The following is a 26861-nucleotide window of genomic DNA, read 5'->3' as shown; positions in this document are numbered from 1 at the left end:
TCAACATGCTTCCTGGATTTGAGTGAGTGGTTCCTTTCCCATGTTAGGGACGTTTTCGGTTATTATCTCTTGGAATATTTTTTCTGTCCCTTTCTCTTCTTCTGGCACCCCTATAATACGAATGCTGGTGCATTTAATATTGTCCCAGAGTTCTCTGAGACTCTCTTCATTTGTTTTCAATCTTTTTTCTCTTTTCTGTTCTGCATCCCTGATTTCCACTAATCTGTCCGCCACCTCACTTATTCGTTCTTCTGCCTCCTGTATTCTACTGTTGGCTGCTTGTAATAAATTTTTTTTTTCAGTTATTGTATTTTGTATCTGTTCTTGTTTAAGTTTTATATCTTGTATCTCTTTGCTCAGTGTTTCTTGTAAGTTATCCATCTTTGCCTCTAGTTTATTTCCAATGTCTTGCATCATCTTCAGCATCAACAAGTCTTTTTCCTGGGAGCCTGAGAATCTCCTGATCACTTAGCTGTTTTTCTGGGGATTTTCCTTTCTCCCTCATCTGAGTTATAGTTCTCTGTCTTTTCATTTTTATAGGTTTTTGGTGTGGTGACCTTTTGACAGATTAAATAGAGTTGTAGCCTCTCTTCCTTCTGGTGTCTGCCCCCCTTATGGCTGAGGTTGGCATGGGGGTTTGCTTTGGGCTTCCTGATGCTATGGGCTGTTGCCTGCCAACTGGTAGGTTGGGCTGATTCCTATCCCTCTGGTGGGCGGGGCTTTGTCTCTGGGTGAGATTAGAGGTGGTTGTGTGCCTGGGGGTTCTTTAGGCAGCCTGTTTACTGATGGGTGGGGCTGTGATCCCACCTGGATTTTTGTTTGGCCTGGGGCTTCTCAGTGCTGATGGTGGGACCAGATTTTCCCAAAATGGCCACCTCTAGAGAAACACATGCTGATGAATATTCCCAAGAGCTTTCCCTCCATTGCCCTTCCCCTACAGCAAGCCACATTCGTCCCCTGTTTTCCCAGGAGATCCACCAAGAACTGCAGTCAGGTCCAACCCAGATTGAAGCCTTTGTTTTGCCCTGGGACCCAGTGCACGTGAAAGTCTGTGTGCACCTTTCAAGAATGGGGTCTCCGTTTTCCCCAGTCCTTTGGAGCTCCTGCACACAAGCCCCACTGGCCTTCAAAGCCAGATGCTTTGGAAGCTCTTTATCCCAGTGCCAGTTCCCCAGTCATGGGATTTGACGTGGGGCTCAGAATTCTCACTCCTGTAAGTGAGTTTCTGTGATACAGTTATTTTCCAGTTTGTGGGCTTCCCACCTGGGAGGTATGGAGTTGTTTATACAAGGAAGTAATTGCCCTTCCTACCTCTTGATGTGGCCTCCTCTTTGTCTTCTGGAGTAGGATATCATTTTGAAAGTTTCCAGTCCATTTGGTTGAAGGTTGCTCAGCATTTGGTTGTAATTTTGTTGTTTTTCTGAGAGAAGTTGAGCTCCAGTCCTTCTATTATGACATCTTTATCCCATCCAGGGCTAAATGTCTCTGGTGGTTTTGTAGTTGTTTACTTCTCCCTTTTCTTCTTTTCTTGTGTGATTTGATGACTATCCTTATTGTTATGTTTGATTCCTTTTTCTTCTGTGTGTGTGTTCTATTAGGGATTTTTGGTATGGAGTTACCATGAGGTTTATGTATAGCAAGCTGAATAAATTTGCAATTATTATAAGTTACTGATCTCTTAAGTTTGACCACGTTCTAACCTGCATTTTTTCACTGTGTTCATCCATTCTTTTCTCAGGCAACTTTGAGCATCTTTATGATCATTATCCTGAACTCTTTATGAAAGTAGATTTCTTATCCCCCTTATCTTATTCTTTTTTGGAACACATTCCTCTGTTGCCTCCTTTTGCCTAAGTCTCCTTTTTTTTCTGTGTATTAGGTAGGTCAGTTACATTTTACAGTCCTGGGGAATGGCCTCCAGACTTTTAGTGGCTCCTCGCAGCACACTCCTCACTGGTCACCAGAGCTATATCCTTTTGGGATGGCCCCTAAGTGGGCTGCATGGGTCCTTCTATAGTGCTGGGGTTGACTCCTATGGACATCCTAGTAGGCTGAGCTGGCCCCCATTTGGTTGCCAGGCTCTGCCTCATGCTGAGGCTGCTGCCTCTCTTGTGGGCCTGACTAGGTCCTGGAGAGGCTGGCTGCAAGGCCCTGGGCGTCCTGAGCTGGTGCCTGCCTGCTAGTGGGCATGGCCAAGTCATGGCATGCTGTGCCAGGGATACAGGGGGTGTGGATTGATGCTAGCCCACTGTGTGGGTAGTCCTGGATCCCAGTATGGGAGACCCAGGGCTAGTATTAGTCTGCTGCTGGGCAGAAAAGTACCTGGTGCTAATAGGGTAGAGGGAGGACTCCAAACTGATCCTTGCCAGCACTAGTGTACTCATGGTAGAGCAAGTGCCCCTATGTGACTTCTCTTAGTGTCATTTTCCCTAGAGGGAGTCCCAGTTCTCTTCTTCCTCTCCAGGAGGCTCTGCAAGTTCATCGAGTGGGTTGACTTAGGCTCCTTTTAAGTTACTACTTCTGCACTGGGTGTCGGAGCTTGTGAGATTTTGTGTCAGTCCTTTAAGAGTGTAGGTTCTGTTTCCTAAGGCCATCCGCTCTCTGTATGCAAGCCCTGCTAGCCTTCAAAGCCAGATGTTCTGGGGACTTGTCCCCTGGTACAGGACCCCCAGGCTGGGGAGTCCAGTGTGAGGCTCAGACCCCTCTCTCCCTGGAGAGGACCTCTGTAATTGTGATTATCCTCCCATTTGTGGGTTGCCTACTTTGTTGTTTGGGTTTTGACTATAGTGCATCTCTGTTCCTGCTGCCCATCATGTTGTGGTTCCTTCTTCATATCTTGTTGAAAAATCTTCCGCTAGTATTCAGGGTGTTCTCATTGATGATTACTCTGTATGTACTTATAATTTTGGTGTGCCTGTGGTCTTCCCAAATTCCACCCTCATCATTCGTCTATTTTTAGCCTTTTTTAAAATGACAGCTATTCTGACAGGTGCTGCGTGGTTTGATTTGCATTTGCCTGATGATTAATGATGTAGAGGATCTTTTCATGTACAAGTAGCCAAATTATGTCTTCTTTGGATCTGCTGCCCCCTTTTTAATTAGATTGTTTGGTTTTTGCTAGTAAGTTGTATGGCTTCTTTATATATTGTGGGAAATAGTCACTAACCAAATATGTGATGTATAATATTTTCTCTTATTTAGTTGGTTAACTTTTCAGTTTGCTCATAGCTGCCTTTGCTGTGTGCATGTTACTTTGGTATAATCTTGCTTGTTTATTTTTGTCTTTGTTTCTGTTTCTGATGTCAGGTTCAGAAAAATCATCTTCAAGACTACGTCAAGGAGCTTACTGCCTATGTTTTTTTCTAGCAGTTCTGTAGTTTCAGATCTTATATTCAAGCCTTTATCCATTTTGAGTTCATTTTTGTGTATGATGTAAGAAGTGGTCCAATTTCATTGTTTTGCATGTGGCTGTCTGATTTTTTTCAACAGTTTATTGAAGAGACTGTCCTTTCCTTGTATATCTTGGCTACTTTGTCATAAATCCGTTGACCATGTATGTTTGTGTTTATGTTGGAGATCTGTGTTCTGTTCTATTCTACTGATCTATATTTTTATGCCAATACCATACCATTTTTTTTTCCTTTTGGTTTTTGTTGTTGTTGTTGTCATTTTGCTTTTGAGGACTGCAAGTGCAGCATATGGAAATTCCCAGACTAGGGGTTGAATCAGAGCTGCACCTGTCGGCCTACACCACAGCCAAAGCAATGCAGGATCTGAGCCGTGTCTGCGGCCTATACCACAGCTCACAGCAATGCCAGATCCTTAATCCACTGAGCAAGGCTAGGGATCAAACCCATCCTCACGAATACCAGTAGGATTCATTTCCTCTGCGCCACAATGGGAACTCTCTAGTACCGTACTGTTTTAATTACTATAGCATTAGTAATTTATTCCAGCTTTGTTCTTCTTTCAAATATTTCTTTGGCTATTTGGAGTCATTTCTGGTTTCATGCAAGTTTTAGGACTTACTATTTTAGTTCTGTGAAATATGCGATTGGTATTTTGAGAAGGATTGTGTTGAATGTGTAGATTGCTTTGGGTAGCATGGACATTTTACTGATGTTCTTCCAGTCCATGAGCATGGACCGTCTTTCCATTTGTTTGAGACCTCTTCAATTTCTTTTGTTCATGTCTTGTAGGTTTCAGCATATAGTTCTTTGACCTCCGTGGATATATTTATTCCTAGGTATTTTATTCTTTTTGATGCAGTTATAAATGAGATTGCTTTTTTTTTCTTTTCTTTCTTTCTTTCTTTCCTTTTTTTTTTTTTTTTCTTTTTTTTTTTAAGCCTTACCCGCGGCATAGGGAGGTCCCCAGGAGGCTAGGGGTTGAATTGGAGCTGTAGCTGCCAGCCTATGTCCCAGCCACAGCAATGTGGGATCCAAGCCGAATCTGTGACCTACACCACAGCTCACAGCATGCTGGATGACTGCATCTGAGCAAGGCCAGAGATGGAACCCGCAACTTCATGGTTACTAGTCAGATTCCTTTCCACTGTGTCACAACAGGAACTCCAATGAGATTGCTTTCGTAATATTTTTTCTGACAGTTCATTAGTGTATGGAAATGCAACATATTTTTGTGTATTTATTTTGTATTCCATGACCTTACTGAATGCATTTATTTCTGACTTTTTGATGGAGTCTTTCTAAAGTTTTCTATACAAAACATGTTGGTTTCCTGTCCTGGCTCAGTGGAAACAAATCTGACTAGCATCCATGAAGACACAGGTTCAATCCCTGGCCTTGTTCAGTGTGTTAAGCATCTGGCATTGCCGTGAGCTGTGGTATAGGTCACAGACACGACTTGGATCCCATGTTGTTATGGCTGTGGCGTAGGCCAGCAGCTACGGCTCTAATTCGATCCCTAGCCTGGGGACCTCCATATGCTGTGGGTATGGCCCAAAAAAGACAAAAAAAAAAAAAAAAAAAAAAAAATCATCTCATCTGCAACTAGTTTACAGCTTTACTTCTTCCTTTCCAATCTAGATACATTTTATTTCTTTTGCTTACCTAATTGCTCTGGATAGAACTTCCAGCATTATGTTACTATTGACAAGAATGGGCATCCTTGTCTTGTTCCTGATCTTCAAAGAGAAGCTGTCAGCTATTCACCATTGAATATGATGTTAGCTGTGGGTTTGTCATAGATGGCCTTTATGATGTTGAAGAATATTCCTTCTGCATACCTATTCTTTTGAGACTTTCTACCCTAAATGGACGTTGAATATTGTGACATGCTTTCTCTGCATTTGAGATGATAGGATTTTTATTCTGTGTTTTGATGATGTGGTATATCACTTTGACTAATGTGTGGATGTTGAAAAATCCTTCCAGCCCGAAAATAAATCCCTCTCAATTGTGGTCTATAATCCTTTTAATACATTATTGAATTCAGTTTGCTAATATTTTATTGAGGATTTTTTCATTTATGTTTATCAGGGATGTTGTCTGTGATTTTCTTGTGACATCTTTGTCTGCTTTTGTCTTTAAATAATGGTTTCTCCTTTCTGGTACCCCCCCAACTTTTCCGTGTAATTAACTTCTCTATTAGATTGTGTGTGTGCACACGCACCTGTGTGTATGTGCGCGTGTGTGCATAATTCAAAGCCCTGGCCTCCCCCTCGGTAAACTTAATAATGCTCTCCTCTAAACTAGTCTTACACCTTTTTTTTTTTTAGGCAACATATCATAAGTGGTGTATCATGTATCATGTCCTGCTTTTAGTGACAGGATTGATCAGTGGGTTCAGGTGTTGTCTGCCTTGATCCAGCATTATAAAGCTCACTATCAACGTTTCATTGAATACTTTTATTTATTTATTTATTTTTTTGTCTTTTTTTTTTTTTTTTTTTTGCCACTTCTTGGGCCGCTCCCACGGCATATGGGAGGTTCCCAGGCTAGGGGTCTAATCAGAGCTGTAGCTGCCAGCCTGTGCCAGAGCCACAACAACACGGGATCCGAGCCGTGTCTGCGACCTACACCACAGCTCACGGCAACGCCAGATCGTTAATCCACTGAGCAAGGGCAGGGATCGAACCTGCAACCTCATGGCTCCTAGTTGGATTCGTTAACCACTGCGCCACGACGGGAACTCCCTAGTCTTACACTTTTAATTTACATCTCATATTGTTTTTTTTTTTTTTTTTTTTTATTTTCCCACTGTACAGCAAGGGGGTCAGGTCATCCTTAGATGTATATATTGCAGTTACAGTTTTTTCCCCCACCCTTTCTTCTGTTGCGACATGAGTATCTAGACATAGTTCTCAATGCTATTCAGCAGGATCTCCTTGTAAATCTATTCTAGGTTGTGTCTGATAAGCCCAAGCTCCCGATCCCTCCCACTCCCTCCCCCTCCCATCAGGCAACCACAAGTCTCTTCTCCAAGTCCATGATCTTCTTTTCTGAGGAGATGTTCATTTGTGCTGGATATTAGATTCCAGTTATAAGTGATATCATATGGTATTTGTCTTTGTCTTTCTGGCTCATTTCACTCAGTATGAGAGTCTCTAGTTCCATCCATGTTGCTGCAAATGGCATTATGTCATCCTTTTTTATGGCTGAGTAGTATTCCATTGTGTATATATACCAAATCTTCCAAATCCAATCATCTGTTGATGGACATTTGGCTTGTTTCCATGTCCTGGCTATTGTGAATAGGGCTGCAATGAACATGCGGGTGCATGTGTCTCTTTTAAGTAGAGCTTTGTCCGGATAGATGCCCAAGAGTGGGATTGCAGGGTCATATGGAAGTTCTATGTATAGATTTCTAAGGTATCTCCAGACTGTTCTCCATAGTGGCTGTACCAGTTTACATTCCCACCAACAGTGCAGGAGGGTTCCCTTTTCTCCACAGCCCCTCCAGCACTTGTTATTTGTGGATTTATTAATGATGGCCATTGTGACTGGTGTGAGGTGGTATCTCATGGTAGTTTTGATTTGCATTTCTCTTATAATCAGCGATGTTGAGCATTTTTTCATGTGTTTGTTGGCCATCTGTATATCTTCCTTGGAGAAATGTCTGTTCAGGTCTTTTGCCCATTTTTCCATTGGTTGATTGGTTTTTTTGCTGTTGAGTTGTATAAGTTGCTTGTATATTCTAGAGATTAAGCCCTTGTCAGTTGCATCATTTGAAACTATTTTCTCCCATTCTGTAAGTTGTCTTTTTGTTTTCTTTTTGGTTTCCTTTGCTGTGCAAAAGCTTTTCAGTTTGATGAGGTCCCATGGGTTTATTTTTGCTCTAATTTCTATTGCTTTGGGAGACTGACCTCAGAAAATATTCATGATGTTGATGTCAGAGAGTGTTTTGCCTATGTTTTCTTCTAGGAGTTTGATGGTGTCCTGTCGTATATTTAAGTCTTTCAGCCATTTGGAGTTTATTTTTGTGCATGGTGTGAGGGTGTGTTCTAGTTTCATTGCTTTGCATGCAGCTGTCCAGGTTTCCCAGCAATGCTTGCTGAATAGACTTTCCTTTCCCATTTGATGTTCTTGCCTCCCTTGTCAAAGATTAATTGACCATAGGTGTCAGGGTTTATTTCCGGATTCTCTATTCTGTTCCATTGGTCTGTCTGTCTGTTTTGATACCAGTACCACACTGTTTTGATGACTGTGGCTTTGTAGTATTTCTTGAAGTCTGGGAGAGTTATGCCTCCTGCTTGGTTTTTGTTTCTCAGGATTGCTTTGGCGATTCTGGGTCTTTTGTTGTTCCATATAAATGTTTGGATTGTTTGTTCTAGTTCTGTGAACAATGTCATGGGTAATTTGATAGGGATTGCATTGAATCTGTAGATTGCTTTGGGTAGGATGGCCATTTTCACAATATTGATTTTTCCAATCCAGGAACATGGAATATCTTTCCATTTCTTTACATCTTCTTTGATTTCTTTGATTAAGGTTTTATAGTTCTCGGCATATAGGTCCTTTACCTCTTTGGTCAGGTGTATTCCGAGGTATTTGATTTTGTGAGGTACAATTTTAAAAGGTATCATTTTTTTGTATTCCTTTTCTAGTGTTTCATTGCTGGTATACAGAAATGCAACTGACTTCTGAATGTTAATCTTATATCCTGCCACTTTGCTGAATTTATTAATCAGTTCAAGGAGTTTTGGGGTTGAGTCCTTAGGGTTTTCTATGTATAGTATCATATCATCTGCATACAGTGACAGTTTGATCTCTTCTCTTCCTATATGGATGCCTTTTATTTCTTTTGTTTGTCTAATTGCTGTGGCTAAGACTTCCAAAACGATGTTGAAGAGCAGTGGTGAGAGTGGGCATCCCTGTCTTGTTCCAGATTTGAGTGAGAAGGCTTTCAGCTTTTCCCCATTGAGGATTATATTTGCTGTGGGTTTATCATAAATGGCTTTGATTATATTCAGGAATGTTCCCTCTATACCCACTTGATCATGAATGGATGTTGAACTTTGTCAAATGCTTTTTCTGCATCTATTGAGATGATCATATGATTTTTGACCTCTTTTTTGTTAATGTGGTGTATGATGCTGATTGATTTGCGTATGTTGAACCATCCTTGTGAACCTGGGATGAACCCGACCTGGTCATGGTGTATAATTTTTTTGATATGTTGTTGGATTCGGTTGGCTAAGATTTTGTTGAGAATTTTTGCATCTATATTCATCAATGATATTGGGCGATAGTTTTCTTTTTTGGTGGTATCTCTGTCTGGTTTTGGAATGAGGGTGATGGTGGCCTCATAGAATGTCTTTGGGAGTATTCCTTCTTCTTCAACCTTTTGAAAGAGTTTAAGGAGGATGGGCACCAATTCCTCTTTATATGTTTGGTAAAATTCACCTGTGAAGCCATCTGGTCCTGAACTTTTATTTGTAGGGAGTGATTTTATGACCTCTTCCATTTCATTTCTAGTGATCGGTCTGTTCAGTTGGTCTGTTTCTGCTTGATTCAGTTTTGGCAAGCTGTAAGATTCTAGAAAATTGTCCATTTCTTCCAGATTGTCAAACTTGTTGCCATACAGTTGTTCATAGTATTCTCTTATGGTTTTTTGTATTTCTGCTGTATCCGTTGTGATTTCTCCTTTTTCATTTATAATTTTGGTTATTTGGGTTCTTTCTCTCCTCTTTTTAGTGAGTCTGGCCAGGGGTTTGTCAATTTTGTTCACCTTTTCAAAGAACCAGCTCTTGGTTTTATTAATTTTCTCTATTGTTTTTTGAGTCTCTATTTTATTGATTTCTTCTTTGATCTTTATAATTTCCTTCCTTCTGCTGACTTTAGGACTTTTTTGTTCTTCTTTTTCTAATTCGTTTAGGTGGAGGGTTAAGTTGTCAATTTGGGATCTTTCTTCTTTTTTGAGAAAGGCCTGGATTGCTATAAATTTCCCTCTGAGCACTGCTTTCGCAGCATCCCATAGATCTTGAGAGGTTGTGTCTTCGTTATCATTTGTTTCAAGGTATTTTTTAATTTCCTTCTTGATTTCCTCGTTGACCCATTGGTTTTTTAGTAGCATGTTGTTTAGTGTCCATGGAGTAGGTTTTTTCTCTTTGCTTTTCCCATGGTTGATTTCTAATTTCATGGCATTGTGGTCAGAGAAGATACTTGAGATAATTTCTACGCTCCTAAATTTATTGAGATTCGCTTTGTGTCCCAATATGTGGTCGATTCTTGAGAATGTTCCATGAGCATTTGAGAAGAATGTGTATTCTGCTTTTTTTGGATGTAGTGTCCTGAAGATATCAATTAAGTCTAACTTTTCTATTGTTTCCTTTAGGATCTCTGTTGCTTTATTGGTTTTCTGTCTAGAGGATCTGTCCATTGATGTGAGGGGGGTATTAAGGTCTCCTACTATGATTGTATTCTCATCAATGTCTCCCTTTATGTCTGTTAATATTTGTTGTATGTATCTGGGTGCTCCTGTATTTGGGGCATATATGTTGACGATAGTAACATCCTCTCCTTGGATGGATCCCTTAATCATTAAATAGTGTCCTTCTTTGTCTTTCTTTATGTCTTTTGTTTTAAAGTCTATTTTGTCTGATATGAGCGTTGCGACTCCTGCTTTTCTGTCATGTCTATTGGCGTGAAATATTTTTCCCCACCCTTTCACTTTCAATCTATATGTATCTTTTGTCCTAAGGTGAGTTTCTTGTAGGCAGCATATTGAAAGTTTTTGCCTTTTTATCCACTCAGCCACCCTGTGTCTTTTGATTGGGGCATTCAGTCCATTGACATTTAAGGTGATAATTGATAGATGATTATTTATTGCCATTTGAACCTCGTGTTCCAGTTGATTCTTTGGTTCTCCTTTTTTTTTTTTTTTTTTTTTTTGGTTGGATGGTCTCCTGTTATTATCTGCTTGAGTGTTTTTTTTTTCATTTTTTGCAAATGCAATATTTGGTTTTGGCTTGTGATTGCCCTGTTTTTTAAGTATGCTAACCCCTTCCCATAAATGTGTGTTTTAGCCTGATGGTCCTGTAAGTTCAAACACTTCATTACTATATTAAAATTAAGAAGAGAGACATACATATAAACAAAAAAGGTTATTTACCTCCTGACATCCCTTGCCCACATTTTATGGTTTTGATGACTCTTTTTTATTTTTTTCTTTTTAATTTTATTTTGTTTGAAGCATGTTCATGATTAAATCTGTATGCTGGCTTATTTGAGTGACTTCTCTCTGATTGCAGTTTCCTCAGTCCTAGTTCTTCCTCTTCTTCTTCTTCTTTTTTTTTTTTTCTTTTCTTTTTTCTTCCCTTTCCTTCCTTTCTTTTTGGTTTAGAGAAGCCCTTTCAATATTTCCTTTAACCTGGGTTTTGTGTTGCTGTATTCTTTAAGTTTTTGTTAGTTGGGAAAAATTTTTATTTCCCCTTCTATTTTAAATGATATTCTTGCTGGATAGAGTATTCTAGGTTGCATATTTTTTCCTTTGAGCACTTTAAATATCTCTTGCCATTCCCTCCTGGCCTGTAGTGTTTCTGTAGAGAAATCAGCTGATATTCTTATGGGGGTTCCCTTGTAGGTAACATTCTGTTTTTCTCTTGCTGCCTTTAGGATCCTCTCTTTATCACTAACTTTTGCCATTTTTATTATGATGTGTCTTGGTGTGGGTCTGTTTGGGTTCAGTTTGTTTGGGGCCCTCTGTGCTTCTTGTATCTTGAACCCAGTATCCTTTAGATTTGGGAAGTTTCCAGCAATAATTTCTTCAAATATATTTTCCATTCCCTCATCTTTTTCTACTCCTTCTGGAATTCCTATTATGCGTAGATTGGCCCACTTTATATTATCCCATAGGTCTCTTATATTGCTTTCCAGTTTTTTGATTCGGTTTTCTGTCTGTTGACCAGATTGAGTGATTTCCATTATTCTATCTTCCATATCACTGATTCGTTCTTCTGCATTATTCATTCTGGTTTTTACTGCCCCTAGTTCAGTTTGCATCTCTGCAAATGAATGTTCTAGTTTTTCTTGGCTCCTCCTTATATTTTCTAGTTCCTTTCTGAGGGTATCTGCATTACTGTTCATCTTCTCTTAATTCCTTCAGTATTTTCACTATTTCTCTTTTGAACTCCAGGTCTGTCAGACTGCCGAGATCTGTTTCATTGTTGACTGTTTTAGGTGAGTTCTCCTGTTGGTTTGACTCGGGGTGGTTTCTCAGCTTCTTCATCTTGTTTGTTGTTTTCTTTCTCCTGAGGGAGTTGTGCTCTCCGTGATCGGGCAGTGTTTGCCTTGTCACTGCCGGGCAGTGTTGGCCTTGTCACTGCCGTGGAATATTTCCTGAGGGCTGGCGTTGTTGGTCAATCTTTTTTGAGGCAATGTGGCTTTTCTGGAGTGTTGATGGGGCTAACAGTGTTTCTTTGAAGCAAAGGAGGACTTCCTGAGGGCAGACAGGCCTGGGAGGTCCACACCACGATGGTAGCAGATTTCACTTGGTCATGCAGAGCTTGCTCTGGTGTTTTTAGGCTGTGGGGTTCTTGCTGGGGGTTGGCGGTGTTGGGCAGCTGCTCTTCAGGGGTGCATCACCCCCTGGGGTCTGGAGCAGCTATCTGGGTCACTGAGAACCTAAGAGGCTCTTCCCTAGGGCAGCCCAACTCAGAAGGACAGCCTGAGAATGTAGGCGGATCTTTTCACAGTCTGGCTGAGCTTGTTGCAGCTTTTCTGGGCTGCAGGGGGTCCTGCCTGGAGCTGGCAGTCCTATGCAGCTGGTCCACTAGAGCATCCCCTGGGGGCTTGGGCGGGTAGCAGGGCCGTTGGAAACCGAAGAGGCTCCTCCCCGGGGCAACCCGACTCAGAAAAACCATCAGAGAATTAGGCCGATCTATTCACAGCCTGGCTAAGCTTGTTCTAGCTTTTCTAGGCTGCAGGCCTTTTCTCGGGGGCTGGTGCTGTTTGGTGCTGCTCTGTGGAAGTGTAGCCCCTCCAAAGGGCAAGCAGGCCTGTGCAGGGACAGCCCCTGCGGTGGTAGGCTTCAGGCAATTGTTGAGGCCAGCCCTCCTGGATGGCAGGCAGCCCCAGGTCCCTGAGAGCGTAGGGTGTGGCGGGGGTGGGGGGAGGGGATGCACTGGGAAGCACAGTTTTCAGCTAGCTAGCGGGCCTGTAAGCTTGCTGTGGCGTGGGGGGTATTCTATGGAGACCCACCCCTTCTTCTCTCCCCTCCCCAGCACGGGCGCAGACCAGGCTCTTCTCCCAGGTTCCCTCTGATGTGGCTTTCCCCTTCCCCACCCCTGGAGTATTGCTCCCTTCCTCTGCGACAGCTTTGTTTTCTAGTCTCCCAGGCAGTCTCTGCCCTGTCAACTGGTTTCTAGACTTCCCAAGCAGTTTCCGCTCTGCCCCGCCCCTCTAGCCCGGGGACTAATCTCTGGAGCCGAGGTCTCGGTGCCCAGCCCCCACCCAGGCGGCGCCCCCCGGCCCTTTCTCAGGGATTAACCTTCGGAGGCGAGGTCTCGGAGCCCAGCCCCCACCCAGGCGTCTCAACTTTTGGTGACTGTGCCCATAGTTCAGATGGTCCGTTGGGTTCTTGATCGGCTTTTCCGTACTCCAACTTACTGCTACACTCTTCTCTGCATCTGGAGATTCCTCCGTTTCGTTTGATCTTTCCCCCGGTAGGTGACTTTCCAGGGTGCGGGATCCCTTTCTCCTCCGCAGTTCCCTTTCTGGAGCCCCCGTCCCGCTCGGATTCACCTTCTCTCACTCTCCTCTTTTCTCCTGTTCTGCCCAATAATGTCACGAATTTCTTGCCGTTATTGGAGTTTAGGTTCCTCTGCCAGCGATTGGTTGCTGTTCTGTGCGAGTCATTTATTCTGCAGATGTGCTTTTTTTGTTGTGTTTGTGGGAGAGGGCGAGCGTGTCTTCCTACTCCTCCGCCATCTTGTCCTCTCTTACATCTCATATTGTTATTAGATCTCTTTATATATGTGTGTTTCTCTCCCCCACCCCCATCAAACTATAAGCTCCAGGAATGATATTTTATTTTATAAATATTTATGTCTTAGGACCTAACATAGGGTCTGACCTTTGGTTGGTACTTAATAAAAATTTGTTCACTATGGCTTTGTTACTTTGTTTCTAAATTTAGTGAGTGTGGAGTTCCCTGGTGGCTGACCAGGTTAAGGATCTGGCATCGTCACTACTGTGACTGGTTGCTGCTATGGCACAGGTCCAATCTCTGGTCCCAAAACTTCCACATGCTGCGGGCATGGCCAAAAAAAAAATAACATAAAACAAATTTAGTGATTGTGACAGATGCTTGGATAAATCTTTACAATTTAGTTTTGAATCAAATTTTTACCCTTCTAAGTTGAGCAATTTTATGTCTATGGCCTAGGCACATCTTGCCATTGCTTAGTATTTTTGTCTTTTCAGCTCAAACAGATATCTAAAACCAGAGTACCATATTCTACTCTAAGATAAAAACTACCTATATAGCTTTTCCTCTGATAGCCTGTTTTAATGATATTCTTTAAGTCATGAACTAAGACTCATCTTTATATCAGCTCTATTCCTCACTCCCTCTGTCCTCCTAACTTCACACCAGCAAAACTGTATTTCTTCAAAGAATTATTGTTTGCTGCATGCTTAAATAAAGAATGACAGGATATTCTGGCAGATAGAATATTTTTTTTAATCTATTGAAAATGTTATAATAATGGGTTCTGTTATGTTCAAGGAGGAAATGACATATGTATTTAATAAACCCTTTGCTTTCTTTTCCTCAGATGGATGCCTCATCATTTACGTTGACATTTTTTGGTCAAGGATACAGCCAAGGTCTTAGTCCTGATAAGAGCAAGCCAAATATCAGAATTTGTACTCAGGTGAAAGGACCAGGTATTTCACGTGGACTTAGGATGATCGGGAGTTTTACATTGTCTTAAGCTTTGAAGTGGTGTGCCATTACAGTATATTAAAAAAAAATTTTTTTTTGGTTTTTTTTAAAGGCCGTACCTGTGGCATGTGGAGGTTCCCAGGATAGGGGTTGAATCAGACCTGTAGCCGCTGGCCTACACCACAGCCACAGCAGTGCGGGATCCTAGCCATGGCTGCGACCTACACCACAGCTCATGGCAATGAGGAATCCTTAACCCACTGAACAAGGCCAGGGATCAAACCTGTGTTCCCACAAATACTAGTCAGATTCGTCCACTGAGCCATAATGGGAACTCCCAATATATTCTTTTTAAAGCTTGTTTGTTTTAGAAAAAATTTGCCTTTATTTAAAATAAAAACAAATTATTTACATAGTGGAGTTCCCATTGTGGCTCACCAGTTAACGAACCTGACTAGCATCCATGAAGACTCAGGTTTAATCCCTGGCCTCGCTGACAGGGTTAAGGATCCGGCGTTGCCACGAGCTGTGGTATAGGTTGCAGACTCGGCCCGGATCCCATGTTTCTGTGACCGTGGCATAGGCCAGTGGCTACAGCTCCAATTGGACCACCCCTAACCTGGGAACTTCCATATGCCACAGCCTTAAAAGAAAAAAAGACAAAAATAAATAAAACAAAATAAAAAGGCAAGTGCACTTCTAAAAAAATTATTTAGTAATGATAAATATTTCTGTCAAAAGGATTGGAGTTCGAGTCATGGTGCAGTGGTTAACAAATCCAACTAGGAACCATGAGGTTTCAGGTTCGATCCCTGGCCTCGTTTAGTGGGTTAAGGATCCAGCGTTGCCGTGAGCTGTGGTGTAGTTTGCAGACGCGGCTTGGATCCTGCATTGCTGTGGCTGTGGCTGTAGCGTAGGCCGGCGGCTATAGCTCTGATTAGACCCCTAGCCTGGGAACCTCCATGTGCCGAGGTTGCGGCCCTAGAAAAGCAAAAAGACAAAAAAGAAGGATTGAAAATACTGGTATCTTTCAATTTTATTATGGTGTCTCTCTGGATTTTTTTCTTCAGTATGACTCAGTAATTCTGAATGGGGTTCTTTTAATATTAAGAAGACAGGGGGCTGATTGATATTTGCCTGTTTTATTCTCATACTCCAGGGACACTTTAAAGCAGTATGATTATAACATAATCAAACCTGTGATCCAGGGTTTCATTCAAGTCTGTCATTATCCTGATATTGTTTATAAAGTGTGTGCACACGTACATTTTTCTGGGAAGGGTAAGTTTTCATAGGTTGTTTAAAAGACCTGTCACATTCAATAACTTAGGCTGTAAATTTTAGAGAACTATGCAGAGACAGTCCCCCTTGTGAATTATGGTAAAATTGTAAGTTTAATTACCATCATTCCTCATAAATTATAGGGGAGTTTTGTGCAGTTTTAATCAAGATGCAAAGGTATTTTTGCATCTTGCCTCTTTTTCAGATTTCTACCTGGGTTTTTTTTTGTTTGTTTGTTTGTTTTTTTGTCTTTTGTCTTTTTGTTGTTGTTGTTGCTATTTCTTGGGCTGCTCCCGCGGCATATGGAGGTTCCCAGGCTAGGGGTTGAATCGGAGCTGTAGCCACCGGCCTACGCCAGAGCCACAGCAACTCAGGATCCGAGCCGCGTCTGCAGCCTACACCACAGCTCACGGCAACCCACTGAGCAAGGGGCAGGGACCGAACCCGCAACCTCATGGTTCCTAGTCGGATTCGTTAACCACTGCGCCACGACGGGAACTCCTCTACCTGGGTTTTAAAGCAAGCAGTGTTCTCATTTGACATGAATATAAACATAATGTCCTACTTGTTTATAGATTGCTTTTAAAGTTACTTCTTAAAGTTAGAATTCTTTGAGGGGTTTGTCTTTCTTTGAGAAATTGAGTCTTTTTTTTTTTAAAGCGAAGTTTAGTGTATTTGATTGATAAAGATCAGTTTAGGGTATGAATAGAGAAACAGGAAACCTAGGATTGGTAAAAATGTGGGCTTGAGCTTGCTGTGGGCATGTGGTTCTGGCTCAGCCACTGCCTAACTTTATAACTTTTTGTTTGTTTGTTTTTTAGGGCCACAACCCCAGCATATGGAGGTTCCCAGGCTAGGAATCCAATCAGAACCATAGCTGCTGGCCTACACCACTGCCACAGCAACGCAGGATCCAGGCTGCGTCTATAACCTACACCACAGCTCACAGCAACGCCAGATCTTTAACCCACTGAGCAAGGCCAGGGATTGAACCCGCATCCTCATGGTTCCCAGTCAGATTCATTTCTGCTGCGTCATGACAGGAACTTCTAACTTTGTAACTTTTGTTTAAACTTCTCTATGCCTCAGTTTCCTCATCTGTAAAAAGGATATAAAATAGTCTCATATAATAAATAATCTCATACAATTGTTAGGAAAATTAATGAATTTAATAGATTTAAAGTACTTAAGACAGTTAAGTACTTACACTTAATAAGTACTAAGTTAATTGTTATTTTTGTTATTACATGAATTCTGTACACCTGTACTTTGGTATGAAATGTACCATTTGATTTGTGGATATTGTTGAATGCATATTTTATGAATTCTTTTTCTTTGATCACCTGTTTTCTGCAGAAGCTGGCTATGTGGCTACCCCCATAGCCATGGTCCAGGCAGCCCTGACTCTTCTAAATGATGCCTCTGATCTTCCTAAGGCGTAAGTCTGATTTTCTTCAAATTTGAAGACAACTTTTTCATTTGAGTTCTATTTTAACATATTTTGATTCAGTTTTCAGACATTGGGTTTGTACATAAGCATTTCCAAAACCTTTGATCCAAAGAGAGAGGTAAACTTGCAGTTGTAGAAGGATAGTTCCTTATTGGCCTCTAGGAACGTGCAGAGGTAAAGGAGAGGAGACAGAAATTTGAGAGCCATGTAAGTGGCTTCAGTTCCTCCTAAAAAGAACTCCGATCCAAAGTCAGCTACTCAAAAAAGGTCCCTGTAGGTAAGTGTTATTGGCAGGAGCCTCTTATCAGCTGGCACAGGGAAACATGACACCAAGCACAGATTGATGCACAGCAACCTGGCTAGATGTTTATCAGGTGGACTGTCTTACCCGAGCATTTCCCTCTTACCCTAAAAGTAGGCCAACTGTACAAATGAGCATAGGCCCGCAGGCTTAGAATCAAGTAAATTTAGGTATGACCTGAAATAAAATAAGAAATTAACATAAAAATTATACAAAGTGAAATCTAATTGAGTTCTCTGCAAATATTTGTAAACCCTTTGAAAATATTTAACATTTTCTCAATGTTAGCCATTACATTTAAAGAAACTTCTTTTTCATCCCAGTTGTCTTATTTATGCTTCATTAATAATTGACTATCAGATTTTATTTTGCCCATGTGTTTATTTAATTCACCTGAGTCTGAGGGCTGAGTTTATCAACAGTAGCTCTTCCTCAGGTTGATGATCCTCCGTGTGCCCCCTGCAGCACACCAGTATCATGGAAACGGTTTCATTGGTCACTGAACAATTTCAATGGGTTTGCTGGGTGCTAGTTTCCTCTTAAGTAATAGCTACTTGCCCATTTGGCTGATTTTAGGAATGGAATCAAAACTGGTCCCTGATGGAGTTAAGAATCAGATTTTTGTGAGCTCTGCATTGATTCAATAGCTAGTTCTCCAGCAAACCACGCTAGTAGAGGAAGGGGCTGGAACTAGGTTTTGTGCGCTCTTTTATGTTGCTGTTGTCTTACAGAGGTGGAGTCTTCACTCCTGGAGCAGCCTTCTGCAGAACAAAGTTGATCGAAAGACTCAACCAACGTGGTATTGAATTTAGTGTCATTAGCAGCTCTGAAGTCTAAACAGTTGAATAATTAACCAAAGTCATAAAGTGCGTGAATTAACAGCTTTTTAATTTGGTATTTGAAATTCTTTAAGCCTATCTGACTACATGTGGAAAAGACTGTCAATCTAAAATATGTGTACCATAAAAGCAGGAAATCATACTAACTTACCCTAAATTTCAAATCTTAGCTGATTTGTGATTTTAGTGCTTATGAGAGGAAACTAGTATTTGGCTGACTTTTTCATTGAAGAATTCATGGTCAGTTTTTATAAGGAAGCTGGTAGATCCGAGGGTGGGATGAGTAGCTGTGTGTTGCTGGCATATCCCTTGATGAAACACCCAGGCTGGTGGTCATATCAGACAGTAACTACTATTTTTCTTGCTATGATACTGAATGGATCTCACTTTCCCATGAGTTTGACTGCAAAGTGTAGGCCTTTGCTATTTTAGCTTAGTTTTTCACCCATCTACGCAGACTGATTTTGGACTCTTACCTAAGTTGAATAATAAAGGATTATCAATTAAACAGTGGTTTTGTGTTTGGACGTGCCTGTGTATTTGAGCAGTGGTAGAAATGTGTTTCCTAAGTGGTCTATGTACTGCTAATAATGGGCTTGTCATACATCATTTTCCCTGGTTCTGTACCTGTGTTGAGTTTTAAGGATATAGCTGGTAAGTTTCTATTGATTTTCTTTTCTTTCTTTTTTTTTTTGGTCTTTTTAGGGCTGCACCCGAGGCATGTGGAGGTTCCAGGGCTAGGGGTCAAATCAGAGCTGCAGCTGCTGACCTACACCACAGCCATAGCAACACCAGATCCAAGCTGCATCTGTGACCTACACCACAGCTCACGGCAACACCAGATCCTCAACCCACTGAGCGAGGCCAGGGATCTAACCCACAACCTCATGATTCCTAGTCGGATTCGTTTCTGCTGCTCCAAGACGGGAACTCCTATTGATTTTCATTGCCAGAGCAAAACTTTTCTCTGATTAATTTTTTATATTTTAACCAGGTTTTCCACGGAAGTCTTAAAATAAGGCAAAGGACTTTTCCTTTTCTAATAAGCATATAAGAAACACATGTAAGTGTTCTGTTGCTTTCATTATGTGAAGAGGACAGCCATTGTCTTTGTGGAATTTCTACTCTACCGTGAGAGGCATAACATTGGTAAGAATCTTAGGTGTATTGGGAGGCCCTTTGGTGCTTCCTGTACAGAAGGCCCTTTACCTTGCTTCAAGGCCCTTTACCTTGAAGAGGGAGATTCTTGGTGGTGGAACTGTTCCCCCTGACCTGGCTTCCTCTGCCTAGGGCAGTCGGAATCTGGTCTCAGCTGCGCCCTCATTTGTGCAACCTTAGAAAAGGTTTTATCATCCCTACAATTAGGAAAATGGACAGGAGCAACAGATCTCATGACTAGCGTGCATATCAGAGTCAAAAACAGCATAGGTTCCCCAGCAGTTTGCATTCCAGAGGCGCGGAGGTTGGGCCCAGGAATCTGTGGTTTAGGTGTGCATTTGGGGGCTGCTGAGGGAGACTCCATGTGTGTCTTCACACTGTGCATTGAGCTCTGGTGTTGACACGGATATAGGACCGCCTCTGTGACCCTTGGTGCAGCTTGAGATTTAAGTGTGTCTCATCCTGATTTTCTTTTTAACCCTCCAAGCCTCTGCCTGCTCATTTGGAGAAAGTATATTACTCGCTTGAGGCAAGAAATACACTTTCTGCAAGTTGTCCAAGAACTTTAAGGCTCAGTCCAGGAAGTAGAAGCCACCCCTGCTTTCTGTGAGCTCATTGCTGTTCTGCCTCATCGACAGATGCTTTCTTGGATTCCCTGATGCTCTGCTGACCCTTGTCCTTGCCATCACCACCATGGAGGTCCGCACTTGGGCTCCAGGGTTACAGGTTATTTTTTAGTTTATGCACATACATTCAGTCAGGGCCTGGGCTGCAGGCAAAACCCCAGCCCCTCCCATAGGCCCTTGGGCCTTGGTTAGTAAGGTGAGGTCACCAGCCCAGATGCCTCTGCCTCCCAGGGAGACTCCTTATGTAGCCTTTGATAGCCATCTTGATTGCACAAAGAACTGATTGAAGAGTCCTAGTTAAGGACCCAGAGGCACTTAGCTTAGTGCCTGGCACACAGTAAGCACTCGATGAATCTCTGTTATTGCTGCTATTGTTGCTGTTAGTCTCTGTGAGGCCACAAAATTTTCTTTTGAAGCCTTTCCCCAGAACACTCAGTGCCTCTAAGTCCTTCACTAGGACTCATCAATCAGTTCTTTGTGCAGTCAAGATCGCTCTGAGGTTAACTAATTCCTGGCAGATCTCATAATAAATCTTTATCCAGGCCTTTTGCATGGAACCAGATAACCAAACAAATTGATGTAGAATATGAGATTTGTTCAGAGGAAGAGTACAAAATTAGGGGCATGAAATAACTCGAATAGGTCTGGCAGCAAATTTATTAAAAGAACTTTTATTTGACATTTCAAACTGTTCATCTTGAAAATAGTAATGGCAAATGCTTATCAGTTACTTCTGTGTGCCAGGCACATTCTAAGTGCTTTATATTCTTTTATATTCATTAACCATCTGCAGTAGGTAGTTACCATTCCCACGTAACAGATGAGGAAAGAGGCTTAGAGAGGGGAAGTTGCTTGCCCCAAACCACACAGTTGATTAGTGATGGATTCAACCTCAGGCAGTAGATCCCAGAGCTCAGAGTGCTAACCATTCACCTCTCTCATTTCCCACATCACCTTCATCCTGGATGGGGATTCCTTTTTACATGATTTTTAATAAAACTAAAGCAGAAGGGTTTTGCTTTAAAATGGTGTCATAGGTTGAGTGAGTAGGAAATGGGCTATGTTGAGTCCATAATTCAAGTCTGATAGCCAGTTAATGAACCTCGTTAGCTGCCACAAATAATGCTTCACAACTCAAGGCTCAAATGTTTTCAGTTAGTGTATCCTCATCATTCCACATGCAGTAAACATTCTCTCTTCTTTTTCACTATAAGAGCAACATCGTTTTTCAGTTTCCATAAGCTGGATTCAAGCAGGTCCCCAAAGTCCTTTAACATGTGTGACTGTTGGTGTACAAATGGTCGAAGCATTTGATCGTCTTCCTAAAATTAAATGAAAGAAAAAAATGAGTGTATCAAACCCAAGTTCTTATGCTGGGCAAATGCACAGTGAGGACAAACAAACCAAAACATCAGAGTTTGGAGTGGAGAAAATTTTATTAGTCGAGGAGACCTGGCCTTGTCTCCATCATGCTGGCTGGCCAGGGCACAAGGTTTTTAAAAGCAAAAAAGTAAGGAGTGGGGGTATCTTTGTAATTTCAGCTTTCCTACATGACCTTGGTCACAGACTTCATGGTACCATCTTGTGACTGGACGTGTCACGGTGATTGTGATTGATCGCTGTGTTCCTGCAAAGCAAAGTGGTAAATCATGGCCTTGTGATCCTTTCACTTCTTTTCAGAAGAGAGCAAAAGCAATGGTCGAGGCATTTTATTATTCACTTAGAGCTTTCATGAGTGTTCAGAAGTTTTAGTTTTGGTTTTTTTGTTGTGTTTTTTTTTTTTAGGGCCACACCCATGGCATATGATAGTTTCCAGGCTGGGGTCAAATCGGAGCTGCAGCAGCCGGCCTACACCACAGCCACAGCAACACTGGATACTTAACCCACTGAGTGAGGCCAGGGATCGAACCCACATCCTCATGGATACTGGTCAGGTCTTTAACCCGCTGGGCCACAAGGGGAACTCCCAGGAGTTTTAGTTCTTAACCCTCCCAGCATCATCAATTTCACGTCGGCTTGGGGCCAGCTGATGGAAGCCACAGGACATGACCTCTCCAGTTTGGGGTCTTAAATCAAGGCCTTATTTTAAGATAACAATCATGGAAAGGATTATGTTGGGTTTGCTTTTCCTTTGTTTCTGCGTTCCCTCCCTTTTGTAGCTGGTAACTGCTTGAATCTGCCCTTTGGAACTGAGAAAGGTCTAGAGGACTAAAGCCTTTTTCTACAAAAAGACATGGGGGACACAGCAGGGCTTTTGTACCTGGGAGGACCGCACAGGGTCCTGCTCTGTTCAGTGATGTGAGGCAGTGAAAGTATTGTGTGTGGACGTGATTGGGGTGTCCCGGGAGTTCTCCCTTTGGGCTAGAAAGCTGCATTCGAAAGCTGCTACCAGAGGCATGTCACCTAGTCACCTAGGAGCATGTTTGGTTTGGGGAAGGCCGATTGAATGGCCCTTTTCTTACTGCCAACAGGGAAAATTAGGGGGATATCCAAATAGTTGAGATTGGTATGTATTCTTTTAATACTATAGAAGTTCTGAGGTTTGCAAAGGATTGTCTGGGGTGGGAATTCTCCTATTGATAGGGTTTCATATTCGTTTCCTTTCCCCTGATCCTTAATGAAACACCTGCTCAGATGCTTTGGTCATTTTTTTCTAAAGTGTTTTCCAATGCATTGTCTATTTTAAAAGATGTAGGTTGTTGGGGTTCCCATCGTGGTGCAGCAGAAGCGGATCGGACTAGGAGCCATGAGGTTGTGGGTTCGATCCCTGGCCTCACTCAGTGGGTTGAGGATCTGGTGTTGCCGTGAGCTGTGGTGTAGGTCACAGACGCGGCTTGAATCTGGTGTTGCTGTGGCTTTGGCATAGGCCAGCAGCAATAGCTCTGATTGGACCTTTAGCCTGGGAACCTCCATATGCTGCTAAGCGCGGCCCTAAAAGGACAAAAAGACCAAAAAAAAAGTACGTAGTTGTTTATATATTCTGGATACTAATCTTGGTGATAAATAATACAAATAGATTCTCTCAGGTTGTGGCTTATTTTTAACTTTATTTTTAGTGTCTTTCATCTTGCTAGTTTTCCCTATTTTTTTTATTGTGAGCTATATATACAAAAGAGTACCCAGAATGTATGCATAGATACAGTTGGAATACACCTGCTCAGGAAAAAACTGCCTCCTCCTGGCCAAGAAGCAGGGAAGTGTGTGATCATCATTTTTGTGCCACCTAGAATGCAGTCCTGACAGTATATTTTGCCTGTCTTTTGGCTGTTTGTGCCATAATTTGCTTGTCTTCTGTGGATATATGTTAGGATGTTTCTAGTTTGGGCTATTATGGAAGATAGTATTAAAAAAACAGCCAATGCAGAATTCCCGTCATGGCTCAGCAGTTAGTGAACCGGACTAGCATCCGTGAGGATGAGGATTCGATCCCTGGCCTTGCTCAGTGGGTTGAGGATCCGGCATTACTGTGAGCTGTGGTGTAGGTTGAAGACACGGCTCAGATCTGGTGTTGCTGGTGCTGTGGTGTAGGCTGGCAGTTGCATCTCCAATTGGACCCCTAGCCTGGGAACTTCCATATGCTGTGGGTGTAGCCCTATAAGACAAAAAAAGACCAAAAAAAAAAAAAAAAACAAAAAACCCAAAACAGCCAGTGCGTACATATGCATGGGTTTCTGCAGAGTTTTTCAGCCAATCCATCATCTGAACCACAAAACAGAAAATGACTTGGAAGACTATTTTCCCAGTTCTGTCAAGAATGGTGTATAACTAGTACCATTCCAAATAGGAGAGCAATTAAGTCAGTACATACATAGCCTGGATGAGGTGGTTCTCAAACTTGAGTTTAAGGCCGAATCCTCTGGAGGGCTTGTTAAAGCGTGTATAACTGGGCCTCAAGCCCAGAGGTTCTGACCCTGGAAATTGCATTCTGACAAGATCTCAGGTGAAGCTGAGAAGCCAGTGGGGGAACCCCACTTTGAGAACCTCATCCTCAGGGCTCAGGTCTCTGCAGAACCAGTTTACTCTGGAGGAGTTGAATTGCAAGTGTATATTATTAGGGAAGATGCATCTTTGACTTTTATTAGAGAAATGGCAAACAGTATTTAAGTGGTTGTACCAGTCTACTCCTTCCAGCATGGCATGAAAGTTTCTCTTGCTTCGTATATTTACCAAAACTTGATATTTTCAGACTGGAATTGTTGCTAGTATAGTTACTTGCCAGTCTGATAATCTAGTATATCACTGTGGTTTCAATTAGTGTTCCTTAGATTATTTAATGAGGTTAAGCACTTTTTCACGTATTTATTGGCCTTTTTGATTTCCTCTTTTGTGAAGTTTCTGTTCAAGTCTTCCGACCATTTTTTTTCTATTGGGTCAAAATCTACTTCTGTTTTTCTTTTTGGTTTGTAGTACTTTATTTTGGATATTAGCTCATTATATGTTAAATGTATTACAAATGACTTTTCCTATTACTTTTGATTTATTTTGGTTTATGAACCAAACTTATTTTAATGTAGGTGAATCTAGTGATCTTTTTCTTTAAATCTAGGTATTTTTTGTGTTGTGTTTAAATCCTTTTCTACTGTAAGATCATAAAGACATCTCCCAAAGTGTCTTCTGTAAGCATTAGGGGTTTACCTTTCACATCGAGGTCCTTAATTCTCACCTAAACTTGATTTCTGGGTATAGTTTTAGATAAGGCTCCAGTTTCATTTATCTTCATATGTACTTGTAATTCTCCAGCACTATTTGTTGAAAAATCCATCCTTGCCACATTCATCTTTGGTTTCACCTCAGTCATATATCATCTCGAGCTCTGAGTGAACGTATTTCTGGGGCTTCTCTTCTTTCCTTTGGATATCTTATTTACATTTGGGCCAATATCTTATCATCTGGTACAATACTATTAAAATAAGTCTTGATATCAGGTACTGCACGTCTTCCTACCTTGTTTTGGGGTCTTGATTGGCTTAGCTAATCTTTTGCTTTTGGAATTCCATCTTAATTATAGGATTGTCTTGTCAGATGCCATTACATTTTATTGGCATTATATTGACTCTCAGGAGATTTGATAGAGTTACAGAAGCAAATCTTCCAAACCATGGAGCCATGGCATGTTTCTCCATTTATTTAGATCATTTTTAACATCTCTCAAGTTTTAAAATATTCTCCATAGAATTTATGTTATTCTTTTATGTTAGCTATAGGGCTACTTATAGTAGTAGTTCTTACATCTGATGCAGTTATAAATGCTATCTTCCATTTAATTTTTTTGTCTTGTTTCTTTTATATTCAAATACAATTTATTTATTTTTAGACGTGATGACTTTTCTTGAGTGTGGTGATTTCCCAGTGTATATATGTGTCACACATATCTAATTGACATTTAAAAAAATTTTTATTATGATTGATTTACAAAGTTCTGTCAATTTCTGCTATATAGCAAAGTGACCCAATCATACACACACACACACACACACACACACACACACACACACATACATTCTTTTTCTCATATTATCCTCCGTCATGTTCCATCACAAGTGATTAGATACATAGTTCTCGGTCCTATACAGCAGGAGCTGATTGCCCGTCCGCTCCAAATGCAAGAGTTTTCATTCACTAACCCCAGACTCCCAATCCATCCCACACCCTCCTGCTCCCCCCCAGCAAACGTGAGTCTGTCCTACATGTCCATGATCTTTTCTGTTTTGTCAGTTGTGCCATATTTTATTTTATTTTTGTTCGTTGATGTATATTTGAGTCAGTGAAGAATAAATGGATAATACAGTTTGCATGGTGAGATTTGGTCCAGACCTGGACCAAAGGGTAGAACCTATGACTCCATTATGATAGAGGATAAAGTCCAGGGTTTCTGAGGCAGCCCACAAGGTCCCACCTGTCCCATCCCCTGCTTATCTTATTTCTTGGGCTTCCTGGTCCCAGCTCTGAAATACTACTGTTGTATGTCTCTAGCTAGATGCTAGTCCTTGCACTTCTGATGCTCTTCTTGCTCTGACTTCCTGGCAGATAATCTTTCAGCATTAAGCTCAAGAGTCATCTCTTCTAGAAGGTTTTTCTGACTTGCTTAGGAGCAAGAAAAAGAGGTCCATACCAATGAAGTCGCATGTGTCAGCCAGACCCAGATGTGCTGGAAGCCAGACTTGCATTTTGTTTTCTCTTCAGAACTGGTCAGTAAGAAGGCAGCCCTTCATTATAGTGAGTCATCAGCCTTCAATGGGTGTCCAGTTGCCCAAATTCTAATAAACCAATGTTGCTACTGTCCTCTGATTTTATTTTAATATCCATTATGACTAAAGATATAGAGCATCTTTGGATCATTTGAGCCATATTTTAGACTCTACTTATAATGATATCATATGGTCTTTCTCTTTCTGACTGACTTCATTCGGTATGAGAGTCTGTTTCCATCCATGTTGCTGTGAATGGCATTATTTTGTCCTTTTTTATTGCTGAGTAGTATTCCATTGTGTATACATACCACATCTTCCTAATGCATTCATCCATCGATGGGCATTTAGGTTGTTTCCGTGTCTTGGCTATTGTGACTAGTGCTGCAGTGAACATATGGGTGCACGTATCATTTTCAATGAAAGTTTTGTCTGGATACGTGCCCAAGAGTGGGACTGCTGTATCATGTGGTAGTTCTGTATTTAGTTTTCCGAAGTATTTCCATACTGTTTCCCCATAGTGGTTGTACCAGTTTACATTCCCACCAATGGTGTAATAGAGTTCCCTTTTCTCCACACCCTCTCCAGCACTTGCTGTTTGTAGACTTTTGATGATGGCCATTCTGACTGGTATTAAGGTGGTACCTCACAGTAGTTTTGATTTGCATT

The 26861-nt window shown here is 41.5% G+C and overlaps 2 protein-coding genes across 2 annotated transcripts in view; one reads left to right on the top strand and one right to left on the bottom strand.

The window, feature by feature from the left end:
- The window catches only part of SCCPDH (saccharopine dehydrogenase (putative)), a 58773-nt gene extending 40040 nt beyond the window's left edge, over window positions 1-18733 (top strand). Inside the window, 3 exon segments of the mRNA NM_001244389.1 lie at window positions 14240-14351; window positions 16987-17068; window positions 18113-18733. Coding sequence (NP_001231318.1) covers window positions 14240-14351; window positions 16987-17068; window positions 18113-18218 — 300 coding nt within the window. The 3' untranslated portion in view covers window positions 18219-18733.
- The window catches only part of LOC100739202 (kinesin-like protein KIF28P), a 72291-nt gene continuing 66323 nt past the window's right edge, over window positions 20894-26861 (bottom strand). The window contains 1 exon segment of the mRNA XM_005667953.2: window positions 20894-21326. Coding sequence (XP_005668010.2) covers window positions 21174-21326 — 153 coding nt within the window. The 3' untranslated portion in view covers window positions 20894-21173.

The sequence above is a fragment of the Sus scrofa genome, chromosome 10, assembly GCF_000003025.6.
Source record: "Sus scrofa isolate TJ Tabasco breed Duroc chromosome 10, Sscrofa11.1, whole genome shotgun sequence".
Taxonomy (NCBI): domain Eukaryota; kingdom Metazoa; phylum Chordata; class Mammalia; order Artiodactyla; family Suidae; genus Sus; species Sus scrofa.
This window is presented reverse-complemented; position numbering and strand designations above follow the sequence as displayed.